General features: G+C 34.4%; 1 protein-coding gene across 5 annotated transcripts in view; it reads right to left on the bottom strand.

The window, feature by feature from the left end:
• LOC149796968 (uncharacterized) overlaps positions 1–24127 on the bottom strand; it is a 167933-nt gene that overhangs the window by 7080 nt on the left and 136726 nt on the right. For all 5 annotated transcript variants that reach the window (XM_089961651.1, XM_089961652.1, XM_089961653.1 and 2 more), the window contains 2 exons: positions 18316–18433; positions 4447–4540 (listed from right to left, as the gene is read on the bottom strand). In XM_089961651.1, coding sequence (XP_089817777.1) covers positions 4447–4540; positions 18316–18433 — 212 coding nt within the window. The remainder of the gene's footprint in view (positions 1–4446; positions 4541–18315; positions 18434–24127) is intronic.

Here is a 24127-nt window from a genome sequence, read left to right as displayed (position 1 = left end):
TATTGTCCATACAGCAGATGTTGTAAAGACCACCAATCATACACACTGCTTGTTATTCCAACTGGCCAATAAAGATAACAATACAGGGGTATACCATAGAATAGATTTGTGACTACATGTTAATTATATCCAAGTCAAAATATTACAAGCACTTAAAAGACTATATGTATAAACTGATTTAATGGAGTCTGTGACTTTCAAATTGACAATAGAAACTGACATGGATTTTATAATTTATTTCTGTATGACTACAATGAAACAATAAGACCAGTTCATTATTGGCCTGTGGTCTTCACTTAAGCATCTACTCATAATTTTTGTTGGATAAGAAACCATCACAGAGCTTCCAAGCTCATTTTAAAATACACGTTTTGTTATGGTGATGGACTTAATAAGGAGAACTAATTAACGATAATTAAGGAGTATGTTCTGTGAAGGCCTTTGTCCAGTTGTTAAGTAACGCCAGTAAGATATTGTAGTGATCATAAGACAGCTTATGCATCAATCATTGTATTTTATCAGCAACAATTTATTATTAATTTTTGTAAAATCCAAATGGCTATATGGAATCTTTGATTTTTTTTTGCAAACGCAAATCTTAGTATAAATGTTTTGTCCGGTAATTTAAAGTTCTGCAGCTTGAGCATTAATTACACACTGCATAACCAACTATTCATATAGCTATAAAGCACCATGTAAAAGTTAGGAAATGGTCATAGTAAATTCTAGCTAAAAATCTTCATATAGCTATATAGCACCATGTAAAAGTTAGGAAATGGTCATGGTAAATTCTAGCTAAAAATCTTCATATAGCTATATAGCACCATGTATAAGTTAGGAAATGGTCATGGTAAATTCTAGCTAAAAATCTTCATATAGCTATATAGCACCATGTAAAAGTTAGGAAATGGTCATGGTAAATTCTAGCTAAAAATCTCCATATAGCTATAAAGCACCATGTAAAAGTTAGGAAATGGTCATGGTAAATTCTAGCTAAAAATCTTCATATAGCTATATAGTGCCATGTAAAAGTTAGGAAATGGTCATGGTAAATTCTAGCTAAAAATCTTCATATAGCTATAAAGCACCATGTAAAAGTTAGGAAATAATCATGGTAAATTCTAGCTAAAAATCTTCATATAGCTATGAAGCACCATGTAAAAGTTAGGAAATGGTCATGGTAAATTCTAGCTAAAAATCTTCATATAGCTATAAAGCACCATGTAAAAGTTAGGAAATAATCATGGTAAATTCTAGCTAAAAATCTTCATATAGCTATAAAGCACCATGTAAAAGTTAGGAAATGGTCATGGTAAATTCTAGCTAAAAATCTTCATATAGCTATATAGCACCATGTAAAAGTTAGGAAATGGTCATGGTAAATTCTAGCTAAAAATCTTCATATAGCTATATAGCACCATGTAAAAGTTAGGAAATGGTCATGGTAAATTCTAGCTAAAAATCTTCATATAGCTATAAAGCACCATGTAAAAGTTAGGAAATGGTCATGGTAAATTCTAGCTAAAAATCTTCATATAGCTATAAAGCACCATGTAAAAGTTAGGAAATGGTCATGGTAAATTCTAGCTAAAAATCTTCATATAGCTATAAAGCACCATGTAAAAGTTAGGAAATGGTCATGGTAAATTCTAGCTAAAAATCTTCATATAGCTATATAGCACCATGTATAAGTTAGGAAATGGTCATGGTAAATTCTAGCTAAAAATCTTCATATAGCTATAAAGCACCATGTAAAAGTTAGGAAATAATCATGGTAAATTCTAGCTAAAAATCTTCATATAGCTATAAAGCACCATGTAAAAGTTAGGAAATGGTCATGGTAAATTCTAGCTAAAAATCTTCATATAGCTATAAAGCACCATGTAAAAGTTAGGAAATGGTCATGGTAAATTCTAGCTAAAAATCTTCATATAGCTATATAGCACCATGTAAAAGTTAGGAAATGGTCATGGTAAATTCTAGCTAAAAATCTTCATATAGCTATGAAGCACCATGTAAAAGTTAGGAAATGGTCATGGTAAATTCTAGCTAAAAATCTTCATATAGCTATAAAGCACCATGTAAAAGTTAGGAAATGGTCATGGTAAATTCTAGCTAAAAATCTTCATATAGCTAAAAAGCACCATGTAAAAGTTAGGAAATAATCATGGTAAATTCTAGCTAAAAATCTTCATATAGCTATAAAGCACCATGTAAAAGTTAGGAAATGGTCATGGTAAATTCTAGCTAAAAATCTTCATATAGCTATATAGCACCATGTAAAAGTTAGGAAATGGTCATGGTAAATTCTAGCTAAAAATCTTCATATAGCTATATAGCACCATGTAAAAGTTAGGAAATGGTCATGGTAAATTCTAGCTAAAAATCTTCATATAGCTATAAAGCACCATGTAAAAGTTAGGAAATGGTCATGGTAAATTCTAGCTAAAAATCTTCATATAGCTATAAAGCACCATGTAAAAGTTAGGAAATGATCATGGTAAATTCTAGCTAAAAATCTTCATATAGCTATAAAGCACCATGTAAAAGTTAGGAAATGGTCATGGTAAATTCTAGCTAAAAATCTTCATATAGCTATAAAGCACCATGTAAAAGTTAGGAAATAATCATGGTAAATTCTAGCTAAAAATCTTCATATAGCTATAAAGCACCATGTAAAAGTTAGGAAATGGTCATGGTAAATTCTAGCTAAAAATCTTCATATAGCTATATAGCACCATGTAAAAGTTAGGAAATGGTCATGGTAAATTCTAGCTAAAAATCTTCATATAGCTATATAGCACCATGTAAAAGTTAGGAAATGGTCATGGTAAATTCTAGCTAAAAATCTTCATATAGCTATAAAGCACCATGTATAAGTTAGGAAATGGTCATGGTAAATTCTAGCTAAAAATCTTCATATAGCTATAAAGCACCATGTAAAAGTTAGGAAATAATCATGGTAAATTCTAGCTAAAAATCTTCATATAGCTATAAAGCACCATGTAAAAGTTAGGAAATGGTCATGGTAAATTCTAGCTCAAAATCTTCATATAGCTATAAAGCACCATGTAAAAGTTAGGAAATGGTCATGGTAAATTCTAGCTAAAAATCTTCATATAGCTATATAGCACCATGTAAAAGTTAGGAAATGGTCATGGTAAATTCTAGCTAAAAATCTTCATATAGCTATATAGCACCATGTAAAAGTTAGGAAATGGTCATGGTAAATTCTAGCTAAAAATCTTCATATAGCTATATAGCACCATGTAAAAGTTAGGAAATGGTCATGGTAAATTCTAGCTAAAAATCTTCATATAGCTATAAAGCACCATGTATAAGTTAGGAAATAATCATGGTAAATTCTAGCTAAAAATCTTCATATAGCTATAAAGCACCATGTAAAAGTTAGGAAATGGTCATGGTAAATTCTAGCTAAAAATCTTCATATAGCTATAAAGCACCATGTAAAAGTTAGGAAATAATCATGGTAAATTCTAGCTAAAAATCTTCATATAGCTATAAAGCACCATGTAAAAGTTAGGAAATGGTCATGGTAAATTCTAGCTAAAAATCTTCATATAGCTATATAGCACCATGTAAAAGTTAGGAAATGGTCATGGTAAATTCTAGCTAAAAATCTTCATATAGCTATATAGCACCATGTAAAAGTTAGGAAATGGTCATGGTAAATTCTAGCTAAAAATCTTCATATAGCTATAAAGCACCATGTAAAAGTTAGGAAATGGTCATGGTAAATTCTAGCTAAAAATCTTCATATAGCTATAAAGCACCATGTAAAAGTTAGGAAATGGTCATGGTAAATTCTAGCTAAAAATCTTCATATAGCTATAAAGCACCATGTAAAAGTTAGGAAATGGTCATGGTAAATTCTAGCTAAAAATCTTCATATAGCTATAAAGCACCATGTAAAAGTTAGGAAATGGTCATGGTAAATTCTAGCTAAAAATCTTCATATAGCTATATAGCACCATGTATAAGTTAGGTTTTACAAATGATCATGTTAAATTTAGCTAAAAATCTTCAGCAAGATAAAAATGCGTCCTGTAAGATTAAAGTTAAAAGATCAAGTTGTAAAAATTCTTTAAAAAAGATGTAATATAAAATATAAATGTAAAAAACTTAGAAGCCTTAAAATACAGTCATTACAGAGGTATATCTAGGAAAAAAATGTAAAACAAGTACATGACACTATAACTGATAAATCTTTATTGTTTTTCTTTCACTTAACAAATCTGTGTCTCTTTTCCATGCTGTAATAAACTAGTATATGCATTGTCAACAGGGGAACATGACACCTTTTTCCATTTCCATGACTGGAAAATGCAGATTTGGTTTTATTATATAACATGTTCTTATCTTTATCCCCAAAACAGCACATGTAATTTATGAAAGGAATGGGCCTATGATTGACTGTGAACTTACTCTGAGGCCTCCTTGATTCTTCTCAAGGACAATAGTGCTGCAGAGCCAATTTTGTTCATTGTGTCAAGGTTCAATGTTGGGTGATCATCTGGGTCTGGAAAATAAAAAAGATTCTTTCAAGTAAAACATAACCAATATTCCAACCATATATATAAATGTTAAATTTGAATTTCAGAAGACGGTCCAAGCCATAGCTGGGATAAATAAGAGCAATCACTTATCTGAGCAGTGTAAACCTTTAAAAGGCTAGTCCATCATGGGGGGGGGTGGGGGGTGGGAATCTGAATCTCTCAATGGCATTTGGTCACTTGTCATGCATTTTTGGGGGGAGGGGGTTATGTGTGACAAAATGAATGTGCAATCAGATGTGTTTTAACTTATCATCCCCTGGCACTGTATTTACGTGGCAGGAGGTAGCAGCCTACTGATGAGCTCTGTAGTGTCAAGGTCATGAATGATACACTAAAGTGGGTGGTATTATAGAAAGGTAGACACATGTAGCTCTACAATGATACCAAATAATCTGGATGTTTTAGTTGTACTACAAAATACAGAGGGAAAACCCAAATTTTTTGGACCTGTTTTTTTTTTCACCCAAAATTCGCCTGTGGTCGGAATCCGATTTTGTGTCCGTATTTTAGACTTTTTGGCCTCAGATCTAAAGCAGACAGGTCTGAACTGCACACAGACAAGAGAACCTTTTGCAAAAAGTAGGATAAGATGGGTATTTGGAATAAAGAGTGGTCTCAATACAAAAAGAACAGGTCCAAATTTAAAAAAAAAACCCCAAAAAACCCCCCAAAAAATGAATTCCAACTTTTATCCTTTGCTCATGGGCGAGCAAAATAACCAATGGAAAACAATGTTTCGAACACAACTAGGCATTAGGCTAATGGAAAATCTGTTGGAAGTCAATGTATTAGGATGTATTCAGAAAAAGACCCCAAAATGTGTTTCCTACTCGCATATCATGCGAAAATAACAAAAACCTCCAGGGGTTAATGAGTTAAGCGGACATATATGATGTTTTACACTACCATATAAACATGTATAAGCGGGTCCAACTTAAAACAACATAGCCTCTGCTCTTATTGCACATAATGCACTAGCAGATCAGCAGTTATGCTGCTTATTGTAGTGATTTCCCTAAGAAAATGAATAGACCCAGATCTGCTGGCACATTAATCAATGGCAGATCTTGGTCTCTGAAGTGCAGTTGGAACTGATTTAAACATTAGTTAAGGATGTTGCTCACATCCGACAGAAAAATACATTGCATCCTTCTGGGTCTTTTTAGAAATGAAAATTAACGTCAGAAATTCATCAATTCAAACAAAATTGGGTAATTTACTGAATACAGAAATGATTTAATGAAGAAGATCTTAAAAATATAATGTACAATTGTCACCCGTTCTATTAATTTTTCAGCAATTTTTCACGCTAAAAATAGTCCTGAGCATTCCAAAACTTAGCACTACAGATTCAGGATACAGAGGACTTCGTTTCCATAGTCAAACAACCAATACTATGTTACAAATGCAGAGCTCACTGTCAATTTGTCTCAAAATAACCAGAAGCAATTCTGCAGGTTGTGATTAGAAATTCCCACATTTTTTGGTGCATATTCCATCCCCAACCTCACCCTCAGACAGCAGCCCTGAGGGGTCATTTAGTAGAATCCATCATATATACAATGCACCATCTTGTTATAACTTCACATATGAAGCTTGGTCACAAAATGTTTCAACATAAAATAGCAATTAAGTTTTAGTACCATATGTATTCACTTATAAGTAAAGTCTACTGGCAAATTGCAAAGACCCAGATCTGCTATTGCATAATGCACCGGACTATCCGAGTCAATATAGTTTGTTAGGAGTAATCAGTAGAAGAAACAACATAGACCCTGATCTTTTGGTGCATTATGTGACAGAAGATCAGGTCTCTGTTTTTGTAGTTGGACTTAAAAGTGAGTACATATGGTACATTTTGATGTTTGATCCCCTCTCAAGGACTCCAGAGGTGGGAAACAAGCTTGCAGATATCATGCCATGTACAAGATAACAACAAAGTTTCTTGAATTCTTGCCTGATATTTTATTAGGAGATATAGTAAATGGACAGATGGACTGAAAGATAGACAGAAAGAGTGTATAAACAATACCTGCATGTTTGTGACTAAAGTGTAGGGCTAGTGATATTTTTATTTGATATGAATGTCTGCAAGCATATGACAAAGATTGTTAAGATAATCATGCAACTGACTGACAAAATGTGAGCAACGACAGCAGGTTCATTATGTTAAGTCAGTTATGTCTCTTCCAAGACCACCTTGTAACACTTGAGCCAGAAGATAGCAATGTCAGAAGATACTGTGATTACGTTATATATGTCCTGCATTATTGATAATCATCTTTGTTATTGTTCCTGGTGCTATAAATAGTTTCTACAGTATAATGATGATTTTGCTACTGCCTGGAGTTGACATATTTTATGTATTTGTTTTTTTTTAAATCAAACCAGAATCTAGATTAAAGGACTGTGACATTGACATGATTTACAATTACTAATACAGGTACAGGGAAGTTGTAGTTTCTGCTTCAGCCCAACTAACATTATGGATGGCAATTATGACCCCCATACAAGACACTACATATACATACGTCAAACGTATCCCACAATAGACATTTTTATTGATAATTTTCATGTAGGTACCCAACCCTTTTCCTGAGGAGCTCTTTATGATTATTACTATCAAACCATGTTTTGCTTGAATGACTCTACATGCCTCAGTGTTTTGCTACCAGGAAATTACAATTCAGTCTACATTAACATCTCTGACCCACATGAATTCAAAGCCAAGCCCAACACACCGAATTACTCCTGATCATCTTTTTCGTTGTCTGTTAAAGCAGATGAGTAGGTGTGACACAATGAAACCATATGAACACTTGATTAGAAGCCAGACCCATATTTCAGATAATTTATACAGCGTGTTACTGGAAAGGCTCTAGGTGCTGAACCAGAATAAAAACACTGGCCTTGAAGGATTGAATAAAAATATATGTACTATCCTTTACAAAAAATTACTAAAACCAGAAAGTCAGAAATCAAAGCTTCACAAGCCCAAACATGATCACTCCAAAAGACTAAGTCCAGTCTGTTAGTACATATTGATAGTAATTTTTTAATATCAGCCATAACTCTTCCCATCAAACCTTTCCATCTCAATATTGTTAATGAAAAACTCCCCCTTCCCTTTGTTTTGGAAAAATTTCAAAAAAGTAATGGATTTAATGGATACCAAACATATGGGAGTTAGGCAGAGTTTCAGTGATTAGCATGCCAGACATGTGACCAGAAGGGTCTCCAGGGCTTGATTCCCGCTATTAGTTCAGCTTGAGCTGGCTGCTGTAGTTTTCCCTGTGCATAGCACTTTACTCCAATTGTCTCAGCATCGTATAACTTGCCATGTGTTGATGTGCCTTAAAACGCCTAACAAATCAAAGTCCAGGATCAGATTTATCCCTGTTGTTGTTGTTTTTGTGGGTTTAACGCCATTTTTCAGCACACGATAGGCTATGCATGGCAGCCAGTATTAATGATGGAGGAAGAACCCTGGGAAAACCCTGGGAAGAACCAATGACCCACAAGAAGCTACTGACAAGCTTTCCCACATATCCTAGACTCGAACCCACGCAGACAGAGGTGAGATGGCAGTGATCCGTAACGGAGAGCGCTTAAGACCACTCGGGGCCCCGATCTATCCGTCAGCACTCAACAATAGTATTCGCGCACCACCCTGCTTGTTTGTACCAATTTTAAAAATAAAAGGCTCCTGGGATATAAAAATTGCAGAAAACTTAGTCATTTCATTTATTGATTTATAAATTCTAATCCTACTGTCGTCAAGGCATAAACACTGGCAACAATTTGGCATTTTGAATCAAATGGGAGTTTCTTTCATAACATGGTCCACCATATTTGCATGGAGGCAAAACTTTGCTTTCATGCAACAGATGTGATGTAGTATGCAGTTTTTGATAATCTCAATAATTCCATAAATCTCTTTGAATACATGTATATAAGAATATCTCCTTTTTTTTGTTCAATTTGTTTTAGCAATATTAAAACTATACACTGCAAATAATGGCCATAGACACTGTTTTTACTGACATGGACTATTCTAGAAATCAGAAAAGGATAGTGAGCTGCATGAGGCTGAGCTGAGTCTTTGCTTGTTTAGATTGGGAGCTTCCATTTACTTTTAACACAACAATGTTAGCGACCCCTTGGCAACAGTCACCTTAGAAACTATAAATCAATGAATCAAATCACAAAGTTTTGTGCATTGTATATATTCTTGATGCTTTTAGCTTCTATAATCCTTGGGGGGTGGAGTACAGACAATCTGGAAGGTATGCATATACTGTAACTGAAAATAGAACAGACCCAGAGCTGTTATCACATAAACCTATTATATATTCGCATGTAAGATGCACAAACTGCAGTCATAAAAGACCCTGATCAACCTCTGGATAATGTGCCAGCATATTAAGGTGTTTTTTTTGCTTTTTATTAGCCAAACAAAAGGCTGCATACATGCAGATCTGCCAGTGCATTATGCAAAGGCAGATCAGATTCTATACTTTTACAGTTTGAGTGTACTTAACATGTGGGTAAATATGGTAACTGACCTACTGATTATGGTCTGTGCTTTTTATTTTATGCTCACACTTTCAAATAAATAAACAACAAAGGTCCTGATTTGTCAGCACAAAGCAGATTTGGCTATATGATTCCAAATAAACAGTATAATTCCCAATCTGTCAGTACAATGCAGATTTGGCTATATGATTCCAAATAAACAGTACAAATCCCAATTTGTCAGTACAATGCAGATTTGGCTCATTGATTTCAAATAAACAATACAGATCCTGATTTGTCAGTACAATGCAGATTTGGCTATATGATTCCAAATAAACAATACAGGTCCTGATCTGTCAGTACAATGCAGATTTGGCTATGATTCCAAATAAACACTACAGGTCCTGATCTGTCAGTACAATGCAGATTTGGCTCATTGATTTTAAATACACAATACAGGTCCTGATCTGTCAGTACAATGCAGATTTGGCTATATGATTCCAAATAAACAATACTGGTCCTGATTTGTCAGTACAATGCAGATTTGGCTCATTGATTTCAAATAAACAATACAGATCCTGATTTGTCAGGACAATGCAGATTTGGCTATATGATTTCAAATAAACAATACAGATCCTGATTTCTCAGTACAATGCAGATTTGGCTATATGATTCCAAATAAACAATACCGGTCCTGATCTGTCAGTACAATGCAGATTTGGCTCACTGATTTCAAATAATACAGATCCTGATTTGTCAGTACAATGCAGATTTGGCTATATGATTCCAAATAAACAATACAGGTCCTGATCTGTCAGTATAATGCAGATTTGGCTATATGATTCCAAATAAACAATACAGGTCCTGATCTGTTGGTACAATGCAGATTTGGCTATATGATTCCAAATAAACAATACAGGTCCTCAGATCTGTCAGTACAATGCAAATTTGGTTCATTGATTTCAAATAAATAATACAGATCCTGATTCGTCAGTACAATGCAGATATATTGGCTATTCTGATTTCACTGATTTCAAACAAACAGTACAGATCCCAATCTGTCAGTACACTGCGTATTTGACTGTATGCTATTTGCAGTTGGACTCTACTTATCTTAAAGTATATTTTTATAAGTGTATACGGAAATTAACCTGCAGATTAAGGTCTGTGCTTTAAGTTTATATTCATAATTTCAAATAAACCGTACAGACCCTGATCTGTCAGCACATAGCAGATTTGGCTCTATGCTGTTTTAAGTTCAATCCTACTTATATGCAAGCATGTATGGAAAATTGCCCTGCAGATTAAGGTCTGTGATATTCATTTTATATTCATGACCTGAACCAAAGTGTACAGACCCTGAACTATCAGCATGATTCAGATCTGGCTCTATACCATTTGACACTGAATAAGTTAATACAAGTAATACTCTCTGCTGATAAGCAATTTATTCCTCTACATGAAAATGTAAAACTTGCACGGGTTGACTTCCCTGCCCTTTTCCATAATCTGCTATCGACCAAGATAAGATCACCTGCATGGGACGGATCAGTGTGATAATAACACTTAGTACTGGTTAAAAACAAGTTTAAATGTCACAATTCTCACCAAGAGTCCGAGACTTCAGTATGTTGTTTTTACATGATAATCAGTACTGAAATCAATATTAAAACTAATACATCACTGAATCTCACTTTATCAATAAAACTAGAATTAGATATTACCTAGATTCCTGTAAAGAAATTATTTGTATTTAGTATGCCTGTTGATCACATTCTATGATTTCCAATTAACATCGTCGGCATTTGTAAATCAGTGCTACTGAGCTTAAAATGCCACAACTTTATGATGTCATGGAAACAATAGTCATTTTTTACACAGATGTATTGTAAGACTATGAACTCTGGGAGACATTAGACAAAAAATTATAATAGCTGCAACTTTTGTTTCTTGATAAATAATTAAAAACAACAGTTCTTAGATAATTTAATAATCACATTTACAGTCCTGTGAAAGAAAATGATAAAATCAATGAATAGACAGAAACCATGTGATATCTTGAATGATTACAGCCTGACAGAAATAGGCAGTGTAGGCTTTCTTTTTTGGAAAGCTTATGTAATGTCGATAAATGTATCAAACTGAAACTCTCCGATGCATACTTTTCTACATGTAGATGATAAGAAGAGTCTGCCATTTTTTCGGGACTGTGAATGTATAAATACGTTTAAAATCATAATTTAGAAAAGGAAGGTGAAGGAGGTGATCAAAATACAACAGCAGTGGCAAACACTAAACAGGGACTAGTCGCTGATGAAGGCAGTGTGATATTGCCAAAAATGTTGAACTCTGAAGATATTTATGCTCTGATTAGGGGAAATTACTGATGATCAACAAACATCCTGATCTGCCACAGCATAATGAAATCAGGGTATATGTTATTTGTTATACTAATTAATCCTAAAAAGAAAACTTCAAAGGCTGAGATCTGCTAGCACATTATGTGATGGCAGTCTATGTCTGTACAGTTTGCAGTTGGACTCGACTTATAAGTGAGTATATACTATATGTGACTGGGAACTTTTCACCATACTTTTCCATGTAATGACCATCACTTGGGGACAAGTTTGAACTCAGAGTAGCAAAAGAAAATGGCACACAATCAATTAATATTCAAGTGCTCTTGGATTTCCTTATTTACTCACTTATGAGTCAAACTGCAAACAATAAAAATCTTGATTTGCTGCAGCATAGTGCAGATCAAGGTCTATGTTGTTTGTTCAACTGACTACTCCTAACAAACTGTGCAGAACCAGATCTGCTGGCATATTATGCAACGGCAGAGCTAGGTCTGTGCAGTCTGTAGATGGTCTTGACATATAAGTATGTTTATATGGTAGGTGAATGGCGGGGGGGGGGGGGGATTTTTCCCCTTTCTGTTCTGTGTACTGACCATAACTTGGAGACAGGTTTCTGAACTCAGATTAGCACAAGGACATGTACACTGACCAATTAATATTTAAGTGATTTTGGATTATTGTTTATAGCTGTACTTGTTTATCAGTCGAGTCAAACTGCAAACAACAAAGATCCTGATCGGTCATAGCATATTGTGCCTGCAGACCAGGGCATACATGTATGTTGTTTGTTCTACTAATTACTCCTATCAAACTGTACTGACCCAGATATGCCGGTGCATTATACGATGGCAGATCTGGCTCTGTGCAGTTTACAGTCATGATTTTATAAGTCAGTCAATACAGTACATGGACCTTCACTTTGTAAAGAAATCCTATCTCTAAAAGATAAATCCTCAAAAATATCACAAGCATCCTTCAGTTTGAACAGTATGGTTCATACAGCTCTAGAAATGTTTTTTGTTTAAGGGTTTTTCAATGACTTCCAGAAGTTTTCAAGATGTATTTTTTCTTATAGAACTTTCTCTGCATTTTGTTTTAATTATCATTGTCACAGAATAAGGCAAGAAATAACCTGGTTTTGCCTTAGAATGATTTGACTATCTTTCGTTGTACATGCGTACAACGTTACCTAGGGTGAATAACTGTTTTTCCAGGTAAGCGACTGTACTAGCATGTATCTCGTCAAAAATTACTTGCAACGAGCGACACTGAAACCATGATATGCACGCGTATTTTACCCTGACTATTACTCACTCTTCTAAAGATTTAAGGTAGATTCCATTTCTAAATGACACTGGTCGTTTTGGATCTTGTCAAGGAGTGAACGTTCTCCATTGTGTTCTCCAGCCATAGGGGTAAGTTAAATTCATATTTTATTTGATATGTGAAGCTTATTCAGGTTTTAAGCTCATATCGTGTAATGATACATTTACTACTACGCAGATTTGAAACGTTATGAACTTTGAATTACAAGTTGCTGTTAGAGTTAAGTTATTAGCATATATCTAAAGAGTTTTCAGAACCCATTATTATGACCAGTTTGGTTTTATTGTAGCTGTTCAGAGCTGCTTAGGGATGTCTGAAGCTGTTCTGAGCAGTTTTCGGCTGATGGTAGCTATTTAGGGCTGACGGTAGCTGTAGGGCCATACAAGACATACAGGTCATGTATCTTGAAGTGCAAGACATACAGGTCAGGTATCTTAAAGTACAAGACATACAGGTCATGTAGGCGATATTGGTGAGCTGACCCAAGTGACTGTCTGTGTGTGTTGGGCCACTGTACAGCAGTCGATGCTGTCCGTCTTTGTGTCTGAACTTGACTGTCTGTGATGTGATGTGATGGAACTGATGAGAAAGCCAGTGACTGTCCGTGTTTGTTGGGCCACTGTAGAGCTGTTGGTGTTTGTGTTGTCAGCTGTTAAACTGTGTTAGAGAGGAGGTTTTAGCCATGGTGCTGGTTTGGGTGTCAAGTGGTGGTTCTTTGTGACTTGATATGTACCTGGTGTGCTGCTGTCGGTGGTGATGTTAGGTTCATAGGGAGACTGTGGTTATCTCGTGTAGAGTAACCAGGGCTCCGGAACCAACAGGCTTGCAGGGTCCAAGGGATCCATGGGTAGGCTGAGAGTGGCGGGCCATGCATGGTGGCTCCTTCACCATTCGACAGTGGTGGGACTGAAGGTACCATGTGAGTGTCATTTTGGACATCGGGTTATCTCCCACCATTTGGGTTACATATCATGATTACTACTCGAGCATAAAAAACCACCATCATTACTATAAAACCAGAAATGCTATCATTATAGCTATCTGAGCTAATGTCATTATTGCTATTTGAGCGAATGTTCTTTCTTTGTTACTGTTAACGTCATTATCAATGTTTGAGCGAAAGTCTTTGTTACCTGTCTGCGAAATCTGTTATTTGTGTGAGCATCATTATCATTTATTTGTAAATCATAATCATTAAGCTTTTTTTCAAAAATATTTGTCTTTTTTTTTTTAGTGAAAGCTTGTGATTGGCTGCATTAATCATTTATCATTTGGATGATAACTTATTGTTTACGTGACTCATCTTATCATTGAGTGGAATCGTATTGTAATTTATCTTGGTTTCTTTTTTTTGCATTTAATTTTTTTGTTTGATATCAGTTTATTTTTCGTTTATATCATAATTCGTTCCTGTTAGGAACTGTTTTAATTATATGGAATATTTAACTCTGTGCACATCATTATGTTAAATGTCCAATATTTGGATTCTGTTTACGCATGAGTTAGATATGGTTTTTGTTCTACCTTCAAATCATTCATCATTAAACATTGTATTTGTATCACCTTCAAGTGTTCTGTTGTGAATCCGAAATCCCACCCGGTTATCTTGTTACAATCATTGTACACATAAATAGTCCCTGAAAACTAATTAGTGTGCCACTATAGCAAAGGGATGCTACTCCATATTTTACCCATGCGTCTTGATCTACCCAGTGTTGTATTCTTTCACAAAAATTTGATTTCAACAAATCGATAAAGCCATCTTTTTCTAAATTCAACATGTTTGCAAGACAAGACATCAAATAAAAAGGATTTTTTTAAAAAATTGATGTATATTGTTTCTGAAATTCAACGAGTTTTTAAGGCAAGACATCCGATTCAAGGATTCTGCATGGTTGTATTAACCTTGTATTAAGAAGAACGAACAGAGTAAACCAAGGCTGGTCAAGTGCTTTATGTAATGTTGTTGTTGTCCATTTTTTTTCAGCCCATGAATCGAAACCACACAGAGATGAGATGGCAAGTGCTTTAGACCACTTTGCAAATTGGAATTTTTTTACAACCAAGCTGCATCTAATACACTATCAAATGTGGCACACTCCAAGGGATATACAAATCCTCTATGCTTCATATTGTTTCTTGATCTTCAAACAGGGAAATATGTTGTCTAACAGAAACCTAAAGGACTGGAATAATGATGTTCAGAACAAAAACTGAATGGTCACTTTATACAAAACACCAAAAATAACATATGAGATTTTCTTTATAAAAACATGTACTGCATAGATATATTCAAATCTTGCTGATTCTACTCAGTGGAGAGCAAAAGCAAGATTCCAAGTGTAAATGAACAAGTGTAAAAAAAAATTCTCAACTCTTTCCTAGAATGTTACAATATTTTTATGCAGAGCTTATCCTCTGACAATTCATATCTCTGGCGACCAAAGAATTCTCCACTACAGGGATATTTGTTCTAAAGAAAGACACTTCCGCATGGAGACTGGAAAAGCTCTTGATCCATGACCCTACACCTTTATTATCAGGAATACCCCAGTACCCAAGTGTTGACCTTCTAACCTCCACACTAGATATTTGTGGGACACCTTATCAAGCAACACAAAGTAGGAGACTCTTAAATATTAAAGTATGATTATGGTGATAAATGTCCCTCATTGTAAACATATCAAATAAGTATATCCACTAGCTAATATGTATGTGTGTGTGTGTGTGTGTGTGTGTGTATGTATGTATGTATGTATGTGTGTGTGTGTGTATGTATGTATGTATGTATGTACGTATGTATGTATGTATGTATGTAATCTGATTTGATCTATTTTATTCTACAGACCCAATGGCCATTCATAGAGCTTATAAAAGCTGCCAAATTATTTGTCATAAACTATTTACTATGTGCTTCTAAAAACAAGTTAAAATTCCTTTGTGCTCTTCTCATTAATGGTCTGTTGTTTTTTTTAATGTTCAAAGCAAATTTTAGTGCAATAAAAAATACTTTTATGTCTGAAATTTTACTTGCAGCTAATGTACATTGTTTGATTAACTAAATAAGGATGGTGAAATGGACATTGTGTACATTGAAAACAAAGTACAAAGTCAATGTCTTTCTCCTTTCTCCTACTCTCTTATGGTAGTTGATTAAAATGTCTGCAGATCTGTTCCTGGTTACCTCAAATGTTTAATTAAGTAAAAGTATAGTACTAGATGATGTTTTGTATACCTTGACAGCAAAGCCATTTTATTTATTCCTATTGCATTCAGCAGTTGACTTTGCCAAAAAATAATACACTTCTGAGAAATTTCAGTTTTAAAGACAGTTTTATCAATGTTTTCTTTGAACATGGTTCCCACGCTTTTCTGAAGATAAATTTCCAGGTCATTTCCAGGATGAAATTACCTTTTTCAAGGTTCACATATGACCATTACTGAATGGAATTAAGGAACATTTTAGATTATAAAATATACATTTTTTAAATCGAAAGATGTTTCTCTTTCAAGACTCCAAAAACTTCAAAGTCAGAAAAGATGATCATGTACAAAACCACAAGCTTGATTATACTCCTATAAATTGGCATATATGTGTGTGTGTGTATATATATATATATATATATATATATATATATATATATATATATATATATGCATCTCATAGAAAGTAACATTTCAGTATATATAAAAAAAACAATAAAGGCAAATACTTAGAATCTGTGCCACTAAAATCCCAAACAAGATTTTTCAAACAACCTAATCTCCTTAAGACGATCTGGTTAAAAATCCATCATTTAAAACACATTTTCAAAAGGGTTGATTTAAATTTTGACAAAAAACCTTCAAAATTATATACTGTTGTATAAACAAGGACTGAATTCTCTGTAAACTCAACTTGTCTTCTTGTAATTCTTTAAACCAGTCCCCAAACCCGTATTGATAAAGGGGCTCAAATTGTTTTTGATATAATACAAGGGACAACAATTTCTCATTTCAGCTCGGAGATTAAAAAATTTGGACTAAAAATTTGGCTTAAAATGAATAGCAGTCCATTTACTAATCTGTGTTTCCTCTGAATATTCCCATCCCATTTTTCATATTTGGACATTTAGGTTGGGGTGTGGGGTCATGCAACAGCATATAAAAAAATTGGAATTTGCCACAACCATGCGGTAGTGACATATGGTAGTCACTTATCAGACTGCCTAGAAAATTTAAACTTATGTTATATTGCCTCATACCTGCATGAAATTGATAGAAAAATGATTTTATTTTCTCAGAAATGGCAAGTATTATAATCATTATGTTGATAATCCGCTGACAGACTAGAGAAAATAATGGCGTAGATGAAACATGACCCAGTACTAGCCATTTCCATTACTAGTCACATGACTTCACAAATCTCAAATGATGACATCAGAAGTCCAATAGTCAAGTGATATCAAACACATACTCCTTTATACTGTTGTTGTACAGAAATTCAATTATATTAATTGAAAGTCAGATACTTTCTGTGAAAAACAGCAATCAAGCCAGTCTGATTTTTCAAGCAGACAGCACGTCAATGTGGTAGTCACGTAATACAACAAAACTCAAGAAGTTGTAAATATGGAGAATTTTGTGTTCTTTCATTCTTGTATTTTTATTACAACCAGTATACGACTTTCATTTAATATTTGTTAACTTTTTTCTCTGCAACATTTGAAAATGTGGGTTGTTAGATTTGTGCACTCATGCAACTAGGAATGAAAATCGCGAGTACAAGGTCACATTTCATCAATGACGTAGTTTTATCTTGCCTTTCAGCAGATTAAAGGCGTAATGATTTTAATCTCACAATTTCTGAGAAAATAAGTAATTTTCATATCGATTTCATGCATGTATCACTCTATCTAACACCGTATAAAGTTTACTAGGCCAACCGGTAAGCGGCTATGCTTTGCCACAACCATGTTGGACTCTTGTGACGCTAGACTGGTTTTCATACCTTCCATGTAAGGAAAGATATGGATATCAAGCTGACTTTGAAAATAAAAATCTACTAGACGAATCTAATCCATTGGGTGTTTGGATTGACCCAGCATATATGTTTATTGCAAGCAACCAAATAACCCATATTGCACGATCCAAATATTCTGGTGAGAACTCCATAAATTTAACTCAAGATCAGTTTAGTTATGACTCAATTATGTGATTGTTTTGGGCGTCAAGTGGTGGCAGAAAATTCCTGGGTTTTTCCTGACTTTCATCAATATTTATGAAATTCAAGGACTTTTCACAGTATGGAAAAAAATTATTATTTCTCCAGACTTTTTCCCAATTTCCTGGTAGCGTGGGAACCCTGTTTGAAGTTTAGAAAGTATACTTTGGCATAAAAAGCATTTAGTTACTTGGATATGGAAATCCTAAACATTTATTTTATATACATATATTAGACCCTAAAATTTTTGTATGTGAGCTTTTCAGACCATCACACATTCCTATAAGCCATCTAATATACTGTTCAATTTTTTTCTTTCTACACAAAAAATTACCTTTCCTCTTCTGACACAGGTCTAGTCTGGGTTGCCTGCTAATGTCAGGGGTAACAGGGAGGTCAGGGGATGAAGACTTCTTGTTGACTGACAGGTCAACAGGTTCTGTCTGAAGTGGCTGTAAGGCAAAAAAAACCACAAAATCATCCAACTTTTATGTCACTATTTTGTAAACATTAACTAGATTGTTGTAAGTTTGCAAATGCCCAGAATAGACTGTAAACTAATTTTCAGAGTATTTATTATGTGACAGCAGATCTTGGTTGATGCGGTTTGCAGTTGGATTCAACTTGTAAATACATATGGCACAAGACTGGGTTGATGTAACAATGTGACAAACTAGACCCATTTCAATTGGACACAGATGCCCCCATCAATATAATGCACTGAAGTGCAAAATTCGAAGTCAAACATGGGCCATAACTCCATTAAATTAAAATCGTGAAAACTCAAACTTACCTTGATCTTCTTAAATTGAAGCCTTATAAAAAATTTGGTTTTAATCCATGGAGTCCTTCTGAATTAGCATGCTAAATTTGGTTTTAATCCATGGAGTCCTTCTGAAGCAGTATGCTAAATTTGGTTTTAATCCATGGAGTCCTTCTGAATCAGTATGCTGAATTTGGTTTTAACCCATGGGGTCCTTCTAATATTGTTTAGTTGAAATGTACTTTGCAATAGATATGATATAATCGGACATGACAAAATTTTTGACAGCTGGATGGATATATCTGGATAACACTATATGGCCCCTCTAGATATGGTAGGGGCATACAAAATATTAGTGCTGTATGTAAAAAGATGGCTATGATTTGTAAAAGTACAAGATTTATAGGCTGCCTACCATTACCTAATGAGAACACTGCAATGCTAGAGTGGTATTCCACTCTCAAGTCTGGCATGACTGATACAGAGTCTAAATTAAAAACAGATCATGTCTGAGTTGAGTCAATTTCCACAACTCAAATGTCAAGCACTCAATTACTTAGAATTAATCTATCGAGTTAAAATACAATTATTCAGTTCTAGTGTAAAGTATGTATTGCCTGTGACCTCAAAAACTTGACCAACCAAAAATTAAATCAAAATAATCTGGACCACTCAGGGCCCCCTCAAAAATGTCCCCTATCACAACATCAAACTGGGAGTCAGGCATTGGTTCAGAAAAGATTCAGATGCTTATTCCTGTGAAATCTTAATTCTATATGTGACATTCTAGTCCCAATTCTAGTTCAAAGTGTGACATTCTAGTCCCAATTCTAGTTCAAAGTGTGACATTCTAGTCCCATGTGTGACATTCTAGTCCTAATTCTCATTCAAAGTGTGACATTCAAACTTGATTAATTCTCACATTTGCCGATTTTTCTTGCACAATATCTGCATTTTCCAATCTTAAAAAAAAGTTCTCAACCTACTCTGGTAACGTCTAGTGAATCAAACTGGATATCAACAATTGAAAGATGAGCTGTAGCAACATGAACATACCAAGCTGTTCAACCGAGATCAGATTCCAAGAGAAAGAGAGAGTGAGAGACAGACACCACCACCCCAGGTTTCGGTTTTGTTCAAAATCAGCAGACAACAAGGGTTTCATACTGTGTAAGGGTTAGTCGAGACCCTCAGGCTGAAACTTATTCATATGCTATAACAAATGAGCTCTTTCCTATGACTCAGAACAAAATACAAATGCAGTTATTGTATACTCCTTACTTTATGCTTCCAAATATTTTAGGTATACTGTGTGAATGGAACTGAAAGAAAATTGGTATATATAAAGCCTGATACATATTTGAATACTGACAGACAGATGTCAGTGAAAATATGAAATAGTATAGTCCCAGTCTGTGCAAACTATATGGAAATACGGACTGAATATCTGTATCAAATTTCAGATTAATCATTTCAGTGTAAATGGTATATTATTTTAAACACACACACACACAAACATTCCTGTAAAATCTACAAAATGGGGACATACGACTTTTACCATCAAAACGGAGGTATATTTTTATTTCAACAATTATGGGCGATAATGATCTATTTTACTATGCATTTGATATATACATGTCATTTGTAATTGATTTGTGGTTGATTTCCAAGAAACAATGTATGAGAATCTTTACCATCAGAACCAGGACACTCACATATAGACAGTGTTAGAAATTATACAATCAAATGGGGACATTCACTAAGTATGTATTTTGATTCTAAATAGAAATCAATTCAATCAAAATACTGCAGTAATCTCACCTTATGCACATAGTTCCCATCCATATTATAAAACTAAATTAAAATTATCATGTTGAATTTTTATATAATGTTTGTTGTATATATAATTAAAAATGTATGTCCAGGAGTTTGAAGAAGTTGAACTGTCAGAGTTGTGTGAAAATACAGAATGCGTTCCTTTTTCTAAAATGAAATAAAGATCTGCATGCCAATCTTCAGTTAAAATAATTTTATTGGCAAGACTACGGTTTAAAATTTAAACTGTCCCACAAAATAACACACTTTTAACTTTGGTGTACAAAACATTGCCACTTTAATGCAATCCTCTTCATTAATAAGCCAATGCATGATAAGATCTCTTCGATATGAAATGCACCAAAAATGTATTTTGTATGATGGCATGGTTTAGTTTTAGTGAGCTCAGGTCAGAGCCGCATAAGTGTCCCTGGAGCCAAATAGTCCCTATTAAAATCTAATTGTGTTGATTGACTGTGTGACTCCATGTGCAATATTCATGATAGAGACTGGTAAATCGTATAATGGAATAATTGAGAAGGGAACTCTCCTGTTATCTGGAGATGCCTTTTGTTCTTACTATGATGGTAAATATGGTGTATTGTTACAGGAGAAAAGAGGCTTAAAATCATGATTTGACTGACTTAATGTAGTGTAGGAAAAATATTCCTGGTACTTGGTGTTTGAGTTGTGATTTGTATCTTATGGTAGTTAAGTACAGAAATGAAATAAGGAGAAACAATGCAGTTGTGAGGTAGGCAGGCAGTGAAGTTGTGATGTAAATGTGTAGTTGTGATATTGGTGGTCATGCATTAATTAGAGCAAAATTATTATAGTTTGTTTCATTTGTTCACTAAACAGACCTCCTGCATGTAACAGTATTTAAATGTTCTGCCTTTCGCTTAGTGAAGTCAGTCGTGAATTTATGTTGCATAATTGTGGTCATTGATTGATTAAAGAAAAATTTACGACTATTAATATCGGGTCCTTAGAAATAAAGGAAAACAAGGGACTTACAGCCAGAAAGAAACGAAGCTAGCAAAATGGAAGAAAGATAAGATAGAAGTAACGAAGGTCAGAGAGAGAGACACACAGAGAGAATATAAAAAGGTACTAACTAAACAAGGAAAGAATGAGAAATAGTTGATAATTTACCTTTGAGTCAAACAAAATTTATGTTTTATTTCACATTATTTATACTTCAGCCAGCATGCACATTTATGATACATCGAGAAACACTAAATATGAGTATGAAAACTTGTATTTTCAATGTTGTGACTGGTGCCATGTACAAGTATTTACAAAAGTTCTTTTTATGTAGTTCCTACTGGGTCAAGCTTAACTTGTCGGATTTAACTCTAATGTGGTTAATTGGAGGAAAGAAATGGTATTATGTTTTGGTTACCATGTAGACTGTTCATTATTAAGCTTCTAACCAAATTTTAATGAACTAAAATCTGTATTGATATTTTCCAGTGTATTTCTTATCCAAATGTGCATGGCTCAGAGTTAAATAGGAGAAAAAAATATACAAGCACAGGTGAATTGCTAGAATCTCTTGTCCATCGTAAAAACCGTGCATAATATCTGCATGAAACCTTTTATTCAGTTTATTTGCGTTCCTGATCTAATTTGGCAAAATGTGTTATGAACCTTGGACTACCCATTAAAAGACATGTATATCAATAATGCTCTGTGTTAAAATAGAAAATATATCATAAACAGCAGGAGTGGGCAAACTATGGCCCACAGGCCGCATGCGGCCCACCAAGGGTTTTCATGTGGCCTAAGAACAAGTCATCATTCACACTAACTCTGTTTATGTTACTCTGTTTATCAAATAAATGTGCTTCTTTTGAAGTTTAAGTTTTCAAATATTAACAACATATTAACAACTGAAAATTAATTAGATGTTATTTACAAAAACCTTTTGTTTTTGCTATTTCAAATATTAATTATTTTACTTAACGAACTATGCGGCCCACGACAAGGTGTAAATTTGTGTATGCGGCACTTGCACTGGAAAGTTTGCCCACCTCTGATATACAGTGTATATTTGTCTATGTTTACATAAATGATTTAAATCCTGTTAGCTCTTCTGGATGCCATCTTCGGTGAGTAATTTGGAGTCAAAGTGCACAAGCCAACAGCAAAACTGTGAATTTTTACTGTGTAAATGGGAACGCAGTTTTCCAATTGATACACACGAGGTTTTGAGTCGAGTGGGACGTGTGGATTGTTGTGTATAACATGATGTGATAAAATACCAACAAAACTGGGACATGCTAAGATACAATTATTTTAAGGTTTGTATCATTAAATAAGGCCTTGGCATTCCATTTAAGCCAACATTTCAAAACAGGGACATCCCCGTTTTGAGGTGTGTCCCCAGTCTGTTGGTGTGTATTCGCACTGATGTCCCCATTTCGTGCCTTTTACAAACACACACACACTTTTGTCAAAACTTTTTTATTTAACTCAAAAGTGAAATATAGTATGTTAAAACTGAGCATTATCACGTGCTAAAGTGGTCACTGTCAAGCTATTGCCAAAATGGAATCAACATGGTGGGCTTGATAAAATATGTTATATTTAATCAGTATGAGGCATTACTAAGTGTAAAACTGTGTTAACGTTAACTGTTTATTACCATTCCTATGTTACAATGTATCTCACTGTCACCCATGAATATATGAAACAATAAAAATAAAGCAGACATTGACCTACCCCTGCCAAAGCAACATCAGATCCATATTGACACTCTGCGCTAATTCCACATATAATTTCGTGCAAGGGACATTACATAATGACATACATAGGTCTATTCTGTTTTAAGCTGGTTGTTTGTCTCACATATACTTATATACGGCACAACTGGGTTAAAACTCCTCTTCAAAAGTACATAAATCTTTTTGATGGTGAACAGAAACATTTTCATCTTTGTTGGCAATGACTTCTATTTTGATGACAAAGGTGAATGCAACTGCTGATAAATGAATTATTATCATAAGAATTATGACTATGAAAAAGCCTTTAATTGCCATTCTTATTAACATTTATGAGGTTCTGTGTGGGGGTTGGCAGAATAATGCAGATCTTCAGCATTTACCTGCATAAATGTGTGAACAGCAGAGACTCAATCAACTGGTGTGTTTAAGTTTTAAACTAATAGCCTGTGGAAGCCATACATTTAATATCTTATAGTGAAGCTTGTTGTTGTTGTTGTGTTTAACGCAATTTTCCAGTAAATGGTGGCCAGTATTAAGGGTGGAGGAAGAAACCGGGAAAACCCCAGAAAGAACCACCAACCCACGAGAAGCTACTGGCAAGCTTTCTCACATACATTGGCTGAATCCGAGACTCGAACTGGCGCAGACAGGGGTGAGATGGCAGTGATCCATAATGGAGAGTGCTTTAGACCACTCGGGGCCCCTATAGTGAAGCTAATTTCTATGTCAGTTTATGCATCCAACACATGTCTATATCACAATGATGTACCACATGAATTGAATATATCACATGACTACAAAGATATATCACATTACCATATCAGATGTATATAATCCAT

Source organism: Sinohyriopsis cumingii, chromosome 6 (genome assembly GCF_028554795.1).
Source record: "Sinohyriopsis cumingii isolate HCF-2022 chromosome 6, ASM2855479v2, whole genome shotgun sequence".
In the NCBI taxonomy this organism is placed as follows: domain Eukaryota; kingdom Metazoa; phylum Mollusca; class Bivalvia; order Unionida; family Unionidae; genus Sinohyriopsis; species Sinohyriopsis cumingii.
The sequence above is the reverse complement of the archived record's forward strand: the minus strand, read 5'-3'. Positions and strand labels throughout refer to the sequence as shown.